The sequence below is a fragment of the Ranitomeya imitator genome, chromosome 1 (genome assembly GCF_032444005.1).
Source record: "Ranitomeya imitator isolate aRanImi1 chromosome 1, aRanImi1.pri, whole genome shotgun sequence".
In the NCBI taxonomy this organism is placed as follows: domain Eukaryota; kingdom Metazoa; phylum Chordata; class Amphibia; order Anura; family Dendrobatidae; genus Ranitomeya; species Ranitomeya imitator.
The window spans coordinates 361,382,514-361,398,113 of NC_091282.1; the positions used below are offsets into that span (position 1 = coordinate 361,382,514).

Here is a 15,600-nt window from a genome sequence, read left to right on the forward strand (position 1 = left end):
CCATTTTTCGTGATCTTGGGTTGGCTGAGGGCTTATTTTTGGTGTACCAAACTTACGTTTTTAATGATATCAATTTGATGTGTATATGATCTTTTTATCACTTATCATTGCATTTTAAAGAAATGTTGCCGTGACCAAAATAAGGTAATTCTGGCATTTTGTTTTTTTTTATCGCAACACCATTTTCCTATCGGATTAATTCATTTTATAGCTTGAAAAATTAGCTGATACCAAATATATGTATATTTTTCATTTAATTGTTTTATTTTGAATGGGGCGAAAAGGGGGTGATTTGAACTTTTATATTTTTGTAATTTTTCCAAATATTTTTAAAACCCTTTTTTTACTTTTCACTTTCTTCAATAGTCTCCATGGGAGACTACAACGAGGGGGACATACCAAAAGAACACAATCATGTATTCTATAGGCACAAAAGACAATAACTTTATTGGTCAAATGAACAAGTAAAGGCAGATGAGATAAAAAGTGGGCAAACAAAAACAGCCATGCAGTGCGGAGGGCAGGTAAGACCAATTATATAATATAAATAGAAGTCAAAGTCATAGACCATAATAGCATCAGATCCACTGATAAACATACATCACAATAGATAACCTGCATAACATTGTATTAAAGTAATGGTATTTAAGGAGGCATCCTATGGGCAGGATTAGTAACTCGCTTTTGGCGCAATCAAATTAAATGCTGCTATCAGAGATTGACAGCTGCATTTAATGGGTTAACAATGCAGGTGAATCGGGATTCCACGCGCGGCTGTTAGAAGCACGTCAGCTGTTCAAAGCAGCTGACATGTACCGGGAAAGATGTGGGCTCAGCGCCGGAGCCCACATCAAAGGGAGGGACACGACATGCGCCGTACAAGTACGGCGCATGTTGTGAACGGGTTAATTTTCTGCAGTTTTTAGATGCAGTCATTTACTGACTGGTCACCTCTGTGACAATCTTGGCTTCTGAGAGATTCTGCCTCTCTAATATTCTCTTTTCTACAGAATCATGTGACTTAAAAATGTTTATGCAGCTGTTTTTCATTACGGTAGTTCCATTTACCTTTCCAGCCTTTTGCTAACCCTCTCCTAACTTTTTTTGAGATGTGTTGCTGGCATTAAGTTCCACATGAGTTGATTTTTCAAGTGAAATGGATAAATCTTTAAATATCAACTTCTGATTTGTGTTCTATGTTCTATTGTGAACAAAATATGGTTAGAAGGGATTTTCAAATTATTGTATTCATGAGTTCTTCACATTTTACACAACTTTTGGGGCTTGTGTTATTGAATACATCTCCTAAATCTGAAGAGAATGGTGAGCTTGGAAAATCCAAATTAGATCACTGAAATCACTGAATAACTCTGCACCAGACACACAGCATACAAAGCAAAACATAAATATGAAATTTAATTTCATGTACTAAACAATAAGCAATACTATAAGATAACAAATGTGATCAATTATAAATAAAATATATTACAAGTAAAGACTGACTTTTTCTGCGATGATGGGTAATATATTAAATTATGGTATTTTGGATCCACTTCCAGTTAAACAACATAGTTTGTGTGTCCTTTTAATTTTCAATATATCATACAATAAAAGAGCATTACTAAAAAAATTTTAAGAGAAAAAAACAAACAAAACAACTACCATTTAACTAAATCTGTCACCGAATATTAATAATATAAACTGCATACATAATGCACTCGCGATATTTGTCTTGAAGAGGATGGTGTACTTACTTTAAATGACTGTGTTATCCTGTTAATCAAATAAGCATTTTATGAGATCACCTAGAGCTGGTCTCATAAAATTCTATATTTGAATATAAGAAAACTTCTAAAAAACTTTGAAATCAGGTCAGTCTAATATGCATTTATAAAATAAGTACACCCCCCATCAAGGACTATAAATATATTTAAGATAGTATATAGTTTATATTGTGAAACCTGAGGAAATACAAAATATGTTATATGTGTGTATATACTGTATATATATATATAATTGTCTAAGGTCCACTTCCGTCTGTCTGTCTGTCCCGGAAATCCCGCGTCGCTGACCTATCAGCGAAGGGTACAGCCCGGCCAAGAATTAGTCCCTCCCTACTCCAGTCAGTGCCCGGCTCCCGCTCCATACTCCCCTCCAGTCAGCATTCACACAGGGTTAATGGCAGCGTTAACGGACCGCGTTTTGCCGCGGTGTAACGCACTCCATTAACGCTGCTATTAACCCTGTGTGACCAACTTTTTACTTTTGATGCTGCCTATGCAGCATCAATAGTAAAAAAAATCTAATGTTAAAAATAATAAAAAACAAAAAACCTGCTATTCTCACCTTCCGTCGTCCGCCGATGCGCATGCGGCTGCCGCCAGCTTCCGTTCCCAGAGATACATTGCAAAATTACCTAGAAGACTTAGCGGTCTCGCGAGACTGCTAAGTCATCTGGCTAATTTTGCAATGCATCTCTGGGAACGGAAGCTGGCAGCAGCCGCTCGCGCATCGGGACAGCTTCACTGGACGACAGAGGGTGAGTATATAACTATTTTTTACTTTAATTATTTTTTTAACAGGGATATGGTGCCCACACTGCTATATACTATGTGGGCTGTGTTATATACTGCGTGGCTGCTATATACTACATGGGCAGTGTTATATACTGCGTGGGCTGTGTTATATACTGCGTGGGCTATGTTATATACTGCGTGGCCTTTGCTATACATTCTGTGGGCTGTGTTATAAACTTCATGTCTGTGTTATTTACTTCGTGGCTGCTCTATACTACTTGGCTCCTATATACTACGTGGCCTGTGCTATATACTATGTTGCTGCTATATACATACATACATACATATTCTACTGTAGAATACCTGATGCGTTAGAATCAGGCTGCAATCTAGTATATATATAAAATTACATTAGCGACTTCTGTCCATTGTTCTCATCGGAGGTAGAGATCCTGTACATATTATCAAGTCCAAGTTATCGCTTGCTTACAGTCAGTAAACCACAACCACAACAGTTGTGTACCACACACATGTCGGTAAGTTGGATTGCAAACCACGCTGTGTTAAATTATAGGAAGCTTTTTCTCATCATTTTTCTTTCACACCTCAAGCCATTTTCTTAGAGTGACGTGACTTTGCATCCACCCTACAGAGAAAATAGTAAATAGCATAATACAGTAAATATAGTAATAATAAAGATAAAAATGACAACCAAATACATAAAATAGAAGAATATTCTCCCACAAAGACGGAAGAGAATGATGTTGCATGCCATGGACAAGTAAAGAAGAGGCCAGAAGGACCAGTGGAGACAACCGGATATGGCTTCAGTGGTGGGACAGGTGAGCAGCAAAGTATTATTTTTTACATTTTGTTAATATCTTTCCCTTCTACAAATAAAATCACAAAACTTCAGATTGGGGAGAATTAAGGTACCGTCACACTCAGCGACGCTGCAGCGATATAGACAACGAGCCGATCGCTGGAGCGTCGCTGTTTAGGTCGCTGTAGAGACGTCAAACACAGCAACTCCAGAACGATGCAGGAGCGATCCAGTGACATAACGGCGACTCACTTATCGTTCTCGCTGGTTGTTAGCTCCATGTAAAACGTTGCTGGCGTCGTTGCTTTTGATGTTAAACATGACGATACACGCCGACCTGACAACGAAATAAAGTTCTGGACTTCTAGCTCCGATCAGCGATGGCACAGCGGGATCCAGATCGCTGCTGCGTGTCAAACACAACGAGATCGCTATCCAGGACGCTGCAACGTCACAGATCGTTGTCGTTCTCGTTGTAAAGTTGCTGAGTGTGACGGTACCTTTAGAATTTTTGTATGATTCAAGATGAGTACAATTTGTCCTGAACCATTTTTGCTTATCTTTAGCAAACATTCATTTAGAAGAGTAATTCTATGCAGATGCTTTTAGTTCTACCGGTCCAGGAATAAGCAGAAATATTGTTTAAATAATATAGCTCACTAAAATTGAGTTTGTCACTTATGTTATATGTAAAAATCAAGTATTTAGATGGGAATTAGCTTACATTGTGAATAGGTTTTGACTCTTCTTTGTCTTTCTTATTATCTGTAACAGAAAAGGAAAACATAAGCATTATCCTGAATGTGTTCCACTCTCTCTCATTAATAAACATGACCATAAGTGGCAATTAACCTGAGGCCTCAACCATCTTCTTCATGCATTAGTGGGTTTCCACTATTACATTCTCATCAAACATTTCCCACTTAAAGAAGCTCTATCATCAAAGTTTTATCCTCCAACTATATTGCAATCATCATATTATGTAGTATTTTGTAATTACAATTGCTCATTTTGCCCTTTTACCCTGCTCATTCTTCTCTCTCTTTGCTCTTTGTAGAAACAGGACGTCTCTTGTCCTTGCATTTATCAATCCCCTTTTTAAAGGGAACCTGTCAGCAGGATTGTGCACAATAGAACTACACACAGTGTCAGGTTGGCCCCATTGTTCTAATTAAAATTATACCTGGGTTGATGAAATCCATCTTGTGGTTGTTATGTAATTTGTATTTTCAGTTTTGAGCTAATGCTCGTGCTCCGGGGCGGCCTGTGGGGGTCTCTATGTGGTGCTATGATTAGGTATTCATCAGTATGGCTTATGACAGGTCACTGATCCCTCTTTGACCTGCCCCCTCCTATTTTACATAATGAATATTATACAACCCCTGGCAAAAATTATGGAATCACCAGCCAATGCTGTAATTCTACTACATAGGGGCAATCTGAGCATCTCCTCTATATAGCAGAGACAATTGAGTTGTGGCAGCTTCTATCCTCCTATGAAGACTATTGAAGCCTGCCAAAATAAAATAAAATGTTTTTAAAAATATGAAAAAAATAAAAGTTTAAAATCACCCCCCTTTTTCCCCATTCAAAATAAAACAATACAAAAATTAACTTGATCGCTAAACGGCGTAGCGAGAAAAAGGTCAAAAAGCCAGAATTATGTTTTTTTGGTTGCCGCGACATTGCATTAAAATGCAATAGTGGGCGATCAAAAGAATGTATCTGCACCAAAATGGATTTAAAACTTCAGCTTGGTCCACAAAAAATAAGTCCTCACCCAACTGCAGATCATGAAAAATGGAGACGCTATGGGTAACGAAAAATTGCACAATTCTTTTATTTCGCTTTTATTTTAGCAAAGTGTGGAATTTTTTTTCACCACCTAGATTAAAGGGACTCTGTCACCTGAATTTGGAGGGAACAATCTTCAGCCATAGGGGCGGGGTTTTCGGGTGTTTGATTCACCCTTTCCTTACCCGCTGGCTGCATGCTGGCTGCAATATTGGATTGAAGTTCATTCTCTGTCCTCCGTAGTACATGCCTGCACAAGGTTATACACCCGTATGTATTTCTGTGAGTGAGTTTATACAATAAAGACATGTTTTGTACTATATTTAAGTCTCTTTGGAGAGTATCACTTGTTCTTTGTAGGATTTAGGGTATGTGCACACGTTCAGGAATTTTTGCGTTTTTTCGCGATAAAAACGCTATAAAAGCGCATAAAAAACGCATACACATGCACCCTATCATTTAGAATGCAATCTGCATTTTTGTGCACATGATGCGTTATATTCCGCAAAAAAAATGCATTCCGGAAAAAGAAGCATCATGTTCATTATTTTTGCGAATTTTTTGCGGATTTCCCATTGCTTTGGAGTGTCCGGAAAAAAAACGCATAAAATCCGCAAAAAAACGCACAAAAAACGTGCAAAATCCGCAAAAAAAAAAACGCATGGAGAATTCCTGCAGAAAACCTCAGGTTTATCTCAGGAAAATCTGCATGCATTCCGGACGTGTGCACATACCCTTAATCATCTATACATTTTGTCTGTTCGATTTGCACAACAGCAGGAGAAATTGATTAGCAGTGGGTGTTGCTTCATAACTGGACAGGTTGATCTCACAGAAGTGTGATTGACTTGAAGTTACTTTGTGCTCATTGTGTTCTCTATTTTTTTGAGCAATGTACATATTTTTCAGAGAATATGAATGATAACACCAAAACTTTTTCTCCACTCATGGTTAGTGGTTGAGTGAAGTCATTTGTTGTCAAACTACTGTGTTTTCTCTTTTTCAATCATAATTACAACCCAAAACATCCAAATATCCCTGATCAAAAGTTCACATACCCCATTTCTTAATACCGTATATTATTCATATTTTCTGGAAAAAAGGCCAAGAAAGCAAAAAATCTGCCTTGGTATGTAAATTTTTGAGCACAACTGTATATATTATACATAAAATGGTGTGCACAGAAACATCTTCAATCAAGCCTCTGATGTAATTTTTACCAACTTATGTGGTAAACATAAAATACTACATTATTCAATAAAATTGGCAGTTATTGCACAATCTAGAGTTCTTGGTACCCCACAGATAAAAATACACTTTTAACTATGGATTTTAAAGGAGTATGAATATCCCTACCCAAGGAACCATTTTATCTGAATCCTTTTGAAAATAAAGAAGCCCTTCTAAAAGTATATACTGTTAATGGATAAATATTACCTTTCTTGCCCAGCAGCACCCAGTAGATTAAACCAAGAAATATTAGCAATACAGCTATCCCAGCACCTACTCCAAGAGCGATCAACCACCAAAAAGATCCTGCTGGGGATCAAAAAGAAGGTTAAAGCACTTAAATAAAAATACACAATTAATTATTGTTGCTTGTTCTTCCTCCTTAGTAATAATTATGCTAAAAATCTGTTATTAAGTTACTTACTTGCTACCACAATAATATCAATTTGAGGACTCTTTGGTGATAGCAATAAGCGTCCTTTAATATCTGCTGTGTATTGGCAGACGTATTTGGTAGCTGAAGTGCTATTGGATTTCCTTATATTGATGGTTACTGCTGCTGTTTTCTGATTTTTGTAAGATGATACACTTATTATTTCATCTGTGGCATTGAGAAAATGGAATTTAGTTCTCTCATATTCTTCAGGAGCTACACAGTATAGTGTTACATTGCCTCCATCCCGAATCCTACCACTAGGAGGATCTGCTAAGAGCAACGGAGGGCGTAAAGGTTCTGTCAAAGAAAGCAGAAAAAGAAATATAAGAATACATATTAATCATGTATTACTATAAAATGTAACCATTATCGGTTTTATATATTTTTCTATAAACAGTTTTTAATCAGAATGTCTGGTTTTAGGGTAACAAACCTTAATCTCTTTGTAAATAATGTTTTTTACAATTTCTTAATATATTTTGTGTGTATTAAATATTTCAAAACATGTTTGCAGTCAGTGGATTGCATTATTGCTTTTTAAATGTAAGGTTTTTTATTACTGTTGGGCAACCCTTCTTAACAGCTAATTTAATTTATTTACTAAAATAAAAAATACATATTTTTACCCCCCAAAATGCACTATTCCTGTGATGTTGGCACAGTGTGGAGCCATAGTGCCAATATTGTAGACAGCGCTAGCCCAGGAGGAAAATATATATATATTTTTTTATGATAGGCAATTTGACAGTTTAGAAGGTGTTGACTAGAGGTGTGCGAACCTTTCAAGACTCGGTTCGGATTGGCGAACGTCCCAATGTTCGCCGAACAGTTCACCGAACAGTTTGTCAAATATATCTGAACCCCTTTGAATTCAATTGGAGGCTAAACCAAACGCATAGACAACACCATCAAGTGAGCCAAAAAGCTGCCAACACAGCTCAAATTAGGGGCAGACACCATGAAAAGTGGCATCAATTAACACAGAGTACAAATACTAAAATTGCGCAACATGTATGCATGGGACAGGGCCTGAGACAGAGCTTGGACATGCATTTGCCGCTTAAACATTGATCAGCACTGAGATACCTGCCAAATTCAGGCAACACACATGAAGTAGACCCAACTTGGAGGCCAAACATTTCAAAAAATTAGTGGCAGAAAAAATGGCATTATTTTACCCACAGTAGAAATGTAATAATGGCACAGCAGTAATAAGCCATGGGCCATGAATGATGTATCAGGGTCTGGGCAAGCATTTACATGTTGGTTGCTAATTACTCCCACCTTCCTTTAAATAGTCAAATGACCCATCAACTGATCACCCGTAATAGAGTTCTTCTATGCAGGCCAGCTAGGGGTGAAGAGCTCTCCTGTGTCGGTAGTGTTGCTGCTGTGGGAGTTCAGATTCCTGGTGCTGATTTCTCTGCTGCAGTTGATCTTAGCAGCAGAGCCTAAACCTGAGTATTTCTTCCTTTTTCTTTGTCTGTCCTGTGTTTGTATTGTTTTATTTTGAATGGGGAAAAAGGGGGGTGATTTTAAACTTTTATTTTTTTCATATTTTTAAAAACATTTTATTTTGGCAGGCTTCAATAGTCTTCATAGGAGGATAGAAGCTGCCACAACTCAATTGTCTCTGCTATATAGAGGAGATGCTCAGATTGCCCCTATGTAGTAGAATTACAGCATTGCTATGAGTGCCGACCACAGGGTGGCGCTCATAGCAATCTGGCATCAATAAAGATAGAGGTCTCAAGGAGACCTCTGGTTGTCATGCCGATGCATCGATGTTAGGGGTCGAGTTCCTGCCTCTGCACAGGGGGAATCTTGAGCCATCTCCACTGCAGTCTCCCATTCTTCTCCTGCCGCAGTGGAGCCTGCTCAGCGGAGACGTCGATCCCAGCTTCTTGCTCAATCTGACTCTGTGCTAAGAGTTACTGCTGCATTTCCTGCTTCTGCCATTGAAGTCAGTGCTGGGCAGCGGCGAGCAGACGCTTCTGGGACTAAGTCCTGCTTTTCACGTTCTGAGCATGCCCAGAGTAAGATCTCTCAGTGGAGATCGAGGGTCACATGATCAGATACTGCAGCTAGGTCATTGGTCCTTCTTGGAAGGTCCTTGTAGGTGCTAGGACTAAGTCCTGCTTTGCACTCTGAGCATGCCCAGGGCAAGATCTCTCAGTGGAGATCTGGGGTCACTGCTCAGGCACTGCAGCAACTCCATTGGTCCTTTTCTTGAAAGGTCCTAAACGTGCTGTAACTATTTAAGGCTCGCATGGCCGCACGGCCATGCACTAGTATCAGTTCTAATATGTGCTTTGCACCAGTGTGGTTATGCATGTATTCGTTCAGGGACCCGGCTGAAATAAGCCCCTAGAATGCTGGCACCTCCGGCGAGGAGATTGTGTGAACGTGATTCAGGGACCCGGCTGAAATAAGCCCCTAGAATACCGGCACCTCCGGTGCTATCAGTTCGGCAGTAAGCTTGTGTTCCTGTAAGGCTAACAGGGCGCAATGCTTTCCTCTCGTGGCTGCTCTGTGAGGTAACAGAGCTAGTCTATACCGCCAAACAGTGCCACCATTCACTAGGAGCAGGTTCCTCCTGCACGGTGGACCCCAGACTGCGAACGCACCATTTATAATAAACATCTATTTTTACTCGGTGCGTTCCGCAAGCCCTAACAACCGATGACCCCTGTTCGGGGTCACCGGTGCGTGCATTTTCGGCCAGATTGGTGGAAGCGCTTGTTAAATGCAGCTGTCAGAGTTTGACAGCAGCATTTAACTAGTTAATAGGCATGGGCGGATCGTGATTACGTCCGCGCCTACTGCGGGCACATGTCAGCTGTTCAAAACAACGGACATGTCTAGGCTTTGATACGGGCTCACCGCCGGAGCCCACATCAAAGCGGGGGATACTGCCATCGGATGCACTATTCCGCCCAATGGCAGAAAGGGATTAAATAAGCACTCCAGTGAAAATTCTTGTACTCTTAATATATTGCAATTATCATATTATTTAGCACTGTGTACTTACAACTGCTCATTTTGTCTTTCTACTCAGCTAATTCATTTCAAATTCATTAGATTTTTGACATCACATGATTAAAACTAACTAGGTGAATCCTTCTAACCTCTATGGAGAAACAGTAATTCAATTTTCCCTGTATGAGTCGTTTTCAAGATGTACATGGGTTAGGTGGTAATGTTACTGAAAGCTCTATTGATCAAACACCGTCTCATCCTATCCAAAGATAACTGACAATATCTGTTATTGGACGTGCTACTCTACTCCCTTTCTTTACCAGCATCACAGAGGTACGCCTTGTAGATGAGGGCAAGAAAGAGCATGTGCTCCAGTGGATGACAAGCGCTGCATCAAGTTGCCTCTCCTCCCCTTCCTCCACCTTAAAATCACACACAGTACAATCCTCAGAGATGGAACCCCAACTAACTTTGGTTCCCCCATATCACAACTCTCCAACTAACTTTGGTTCCCCCATATCACAACTCTCCAACTGCTCAACTGACTGTGTGGAACCACAGATGGGCCATTCTGCAGAGCTGTTCACACATTCTATACCATGGGCATCAGAGGTCTGCTCCAAAGATTCATAGTATCAAGAGCAGGAAAGCATCTGCACCAATGTCCTTACATTTTTTCAGTTGGATGGATGGAGTTGACCCTGATGAAATTCAGCACGGTGGCTCAGTGGATAGCACTGCAGCCTTGCAGCGCTGGAGTCCTGGGTTCTAATCCCACCTTGGACAACATCTGCAAGGAGTTTGTATGTTCTCCCCGTGTTTGCGTGGGTTTCCTCCAGGTACTCCGGTTTCCTCCCACATTCCAAAGACATACTGATAGGGAATTTAGATTGTGAGCCCCATAGGGGACAGTGATGATAATGTGTGCAAAACTGTAAAGCGCTGTGGAATATGTTAGCGCTATATAAAAAAAATAAAGAATAAAGAAATAAAGATACCTGAGAAGCAAGCAGACTAAACTGTGCTGTAAGGGCAGGAAAAGGAGGAGGTGACTCTCTGGGCAAAGAGAGGTAGAACAGGGCATCCACCTGAGCAGCTCAGCTGAGCAGTTGGAGGAGGAAGATGAGAAGGTTACTTTGCAGTGTGCTGCACAGACACAGAGTGATGCAACCATGAAAAGCAATGCATCCTCAGCAATGGTCCCAGGTCTGCAGGTCACAGGAAGTCGCCTGCTGTTTTTATTTCACTGAACAAAACACAATTTTTTCAATCTACCATAACATCTCCTGCACCTCATTCACAGTCTAGCAGTTTGTCGTGTTCACCCTACTCAACCCTTTCTCAGCACAGCAGCCAGCCCTCGGTCCCACAGTTGTGGGCACATCAAATAATTTTTCCTTCTACACATGCCAAAGGTAAGAGCTTGAACTCCACCATCTCCAATCTGTTGGACAAGGAAATGCTGCCTTCCTGCCTAGTGGGTGCAGACGATTTCTGAAAGCTGATGCCCGTCACAGTCCCCCAGTACCAGTTGCCCAGTTATAATTACTTATATAAGAAAGCTGTGTCTACCATATACCAGCATGTTGCAGACAACATCACCCATTCCATGAAAAATCTATGTCTGCAGGGTGCATTTCACCACTGACACCTGGATGAACAAACATGTCCAGGGTGTTACATCTTGCTGACTGAGCACGGGGTGGCTCTGGTGGCTGTGGCATAGGTGGGAAAGGGGCTGCTCCACAAGTCTTGGAATCTTCAAAGCTTGTGGGACATACCTCTGTATCTAACACTTCATCCACTGCTTCTGCCTTCTCCACCTTCTTTAGGGCCTCCTCCTGCGCGCTCAACCTGTCCCTTAATGAGACACGTGATCCAACAGTGCAAAGAGAATCCCCTTACCTCTGTACTGCTCAGCCATGGCTCACCGCAATCCTTCAGTGTGTAAATTGATATGCCTTGGAGATCGCTGTCACACAGCTCAAGAGTCATGGATAGCTATCCAGGCCAAGTTTTAGCAATGGCTGTCTCCACTGAACCTGGAGCCAGTGAAGGTCATGTGTGATAATGCTGCTTAACTGGTTGCTGCCATATGCTGGGGCAAATTCAAACATGTGCCTTGCATGGATAACATCTTCAACTTGGTGGTACAGCTATTTTTCTCCATCATTGTCCAAGCCTGAAAGCATTGCTGCAGAAAACACAGTTGCTGTGTGCTCACATTCGCAATCCTCATGTCATTGACTTGCATCGCTACAGAGGTCTTCCGGCCTACCTGTTAACTGTTTGATATGCAATGTGCCGACATGGTGGAATTCCACCCTGCATATGTTTCAGTGACTGTGGCAGGAGCCACGAGCCCTGGTGCTGTATGTCCTTGAACATAGCCTGGGTCAACACAATACAGATGTGGTTCAAATCATGTTGCAGAGTGGGCACAGATGAAGGACCTCTGCACCTTTCTGCACAGTTTCAAAATGGCTACTAAGATGGATAGCACTGATGATGCAGTCAGCTGCATTACTATTCCAGTCATCTATATGCTGGAGCATACTTTGAAGTTTCTGTGTGAGGAGGTGGTGATCCCAGAGGAAGAGGTGAAAGCAGAGGAGGATGTGGAAGGGATAATCTAAGACAATCTAAAGTATGTCTTTGGAATGTGGGAGGAAACCGGAGTACCTGGAGGAAACCCACGCAAACACGGGGAGAACATACAAACTCCTTGCAGATGTTGTCCAAGGTGGGATTAGAACCCAGGACTCCAGCGCTGCAAGGCTGCAGTGCTATCCACTGAGCCACCGTGCTGAATTTCATCAGGGTCAACTCCATCCATCCAACTGAAAAAATGTAAGGACATTGGTGCAGATGCTTTCCTGCTCTTGATACTATGAATCTTTGGAGCAGACCTCTGATGCCCATGGTATAGAATGTGTGAACAGCTCTGCAGAATGGCCCATCTGTGGTTCCACACAGTCAGTTGAGCAGTTGGAGAGTTGTGATATGGGGGAACCAAAGTTAGTTGGAGAGTTGTGATATGGGGGAACCAAAGTTAGTTGGGGTTCCATCTCTGAGGATTGTACTGTGTGTGATTTTAAGGTGGAGGAAGGGGAGGAGAGGCAACTTGATGCAGCGCTTGTCATCCACTGGAGCACATGCTCTTTCTTGCCCTCATCTACAAGGCGTACCTCTGTGATGCTGGTAAAGAAAGGGAGTAGAGTAGCACGTCCAATAACAGATATTGTCAGTTATCTTTGGATAGGATGAGACGGTGTTTGATCAATAGAGCTTTCAGTAACATTACCACCTAACCCATGTACATCTTGAAAACCAAGCCTATTCCCCCTTCAACCACAACCTCGCTTTTTCCCACTCATGTTGAATGTACCTTCCCCTGATATCTGGCCCAAACCATTAGAACAAACGATATAGATTCTAAAATGTGGCCTGGTGTATGGCCTACCCTAATAGCAGAAAGGATTTAGATTATAAAATGTGGCCTGGTGTCAGGCCTACACTATTAGCACAAATGATTTACATTCTGAAATGTGGGCTGGTGTATGACCCACACCACTAACAGAAAGGATTTGGATTCTGAATTGTGGACTCCTGGCTGGACCACCCTATTAGCATAAATTACTTAGATTCTGAAATGTGTCCTGGTGTCAGGCCCACAATATTAGCACAACGATTGAGTTTCTGAAATGTGGCCTGGTCTCTTGCCCACAATATTAGCGCAAACAATTTAGATGCTGAAATGTGGCTTATTAATACAAACACTTTAGATTCTGAAATGTGGCTTGGTCTCTGGTCCACATTATTAGCACAAATGATTTAGATTTTGAAATGTTGCCTGGTGTATGGCCAACACCTTTAAAATAAAGGATTTAAATTCTTAAATATGGACTCATAGCAGGCCCACACTATTAGCACAAACAATTTAGATCCTGAAATGTGGCCTGGTGTATGGCCAACACTCTTAGCAGAAAGGTTTTAGATTCTGAAATGTGGAGTCCTGGCTGGCCCACACCATTAGCATAAATGATTAAAATTCTGCAATGTGGCTTGATCTCTGCCCCACACTATTAGCACAAATGATTTAAAGAACTTCTCTGCACTGTACACTGACAAAATCGTGTAAAAACAATAAGTCCGCATTTTATATGGAGAGCAACATGTGACTTCAGCAGCCAATGACAAAAGTCCTTGTGTTTGGATGTTGTGGATCATTTCTGCACCCTGATTGGCTGCCCTTATCTCCACACATTAAGTTATGTAAAAGAAAAAAAAAAGAAAAACAGTCCTCCGCTGCACTGACTTATCCCCACCCCCTCCTTTCATCAAACAAATTCCCCCTGCTTATCATACAGCATCCAAATAAAAGCATTAGTGGAAACTTGATCATTTACTGAAGTTTGGGCAAATTGTACTGATTTTGAGAAAAATGCTTGGGAATCCGAACACAAATCCGAATGTGCAATGTTTGTGCCCAATTTGGCAAACATTTTCCGTACAAGTTTGCTCATCTATAGTGTTGACCACTTCAGTTTTAAAGAAGACCTATAATGAGTTTTTGCACTACATAATGGAACACTGGTTAAAAAGCTGATTAAAACATAGTTTTTGTTTTTTAACTTCTCATCTCGGTTGCAGAGATATTCGATATTAGCTTAGATTTTTATTGCCTCTTCAACCAAATGTTTGTAGTTATATATATTTGTCTCTAGTGACAGTTTATTTTTCCATGCATGATGATAAGCAGGAATTGTCATGCAGGAAAAATAAAAGAATATCCTCACCTCCATAGAAGCTAAGACCCATCTACTGTACAGAATAGAGCAGACCTCTGTGAAATTACAATCAACTCTTGTAACTTTCATCACAGAGCAGTCAGTGTGTGAGAGGGAAAGTAGAGCTGAGAGGATAGTGCCATGGAATGAGAGCTGCAGATGCTGAGGTGTTTGTAATGATTGCTGTGAGATGAAAGCTGCAAGATATGTTTATATTGACACCTAATTCTGCAGTACTCTCTCTGGATCCCACACTGACAGCAGTGAGATGAAAGCTACAAGATATCTTTGTAATGACACATAGCTCTTCTCTATTCTATATAGTGACTGTACAGATCACAGTGGAGTGGATGGCTGTTCGTCATTACATATGTCACACAGAGAAAGCCTGTTCTAAGATTCCCTAAGGGCATGTTCATTTTTTTTCTTCCTGTTTGATGCCTTCTGCTTCTGATTGGTCATCATCTGTTATGTTTGCTAATGACAGGTGTTATGAAGGCAATCCAGAAACACAGTGTGCTTAGCGATCAGAGCGCACACAGTGATCTGACAAATACCCAAAAATACAAGAACGAGCTCTGAGACGTGGAAACTCTGTAGACTGCACACCTGATCCTATCCTAAACACAACTAAAAGCGGCTGTGGATTGCGCCTAACAACTACCTAGGCAACTCGGCACAGCCTAAGAAACTAGCTAGCCTGAAGATAGAAAAATAGGCCTGACTTGCCCCAGAGAAATTCCCCAAAGGAAAAGGCAGCCCCCCACATATAATGACTGTGAGTAAGATGAAAAGACAAAACGTAGGGATGAAATAGATTCAGCAAAGTGGGGCCCGATATTCTAGGACAGAGCGAGGACAGTAAAGCGAACTTTGCAGTCTACAAAAACCCTAAAGCAAAACCACGCAAAGTGGGCAAAAAATACCCACCGTGCCGAACTAACGGCACGGCGGTACACGCTTTGCGTCTCAGAGCTTCCAGCAAAACAAAAGACAAGCTGGACAGAAAAAAAAGCAACAAAAAAGCAAAAA

General features: G+C 41.0%; 1 protein-coding gene across 2 annotated transcripts in view; it reads right to left on the reverse strand.

The window, feature by feature from the left end:
• Nucleotides 1–425: 425 nt before the first annotated feature.
• LOC138672781 (immunoglobulin superfamily member 1-like) overlaps nucleotides 426–15,600 on the reverse strand; it is a 30,306-nt gene continuing 15,131 nt past the window's right edge. Inside the window, exons 6-9 of one of the 2 annotated variants that reach the window (XM_069761148.1) lie at nucleotides 6,788–7,096; nucleotides 6,571–6,669; nucleotides 4,064–4,104; nucleotides 426–3,162 (exon numbers count right to left, since the gene is read on the reverse strand). In XM_069761148.1, coding sequence (XP_069617249.1) covers nucleotides 3,136–3,162; nucleotides 4,064–4,104; nucleotides 6,571–6,669; nucleotides 6,788–7,096 — 476 coding nt within the window. In that variant the 3' untranslated portion in view covers nucleotides 426–3,135. Of the gene's footprint in view, nucleotides 3,163–4,063; nucleotides 4,105–6,570; nucleotides 6,673–6,787; nucleotides 7,097–15,600 lie in introns of both variants that reach the window. The other variant, XM_069761139.1, reaches the window with a different exon arrangement.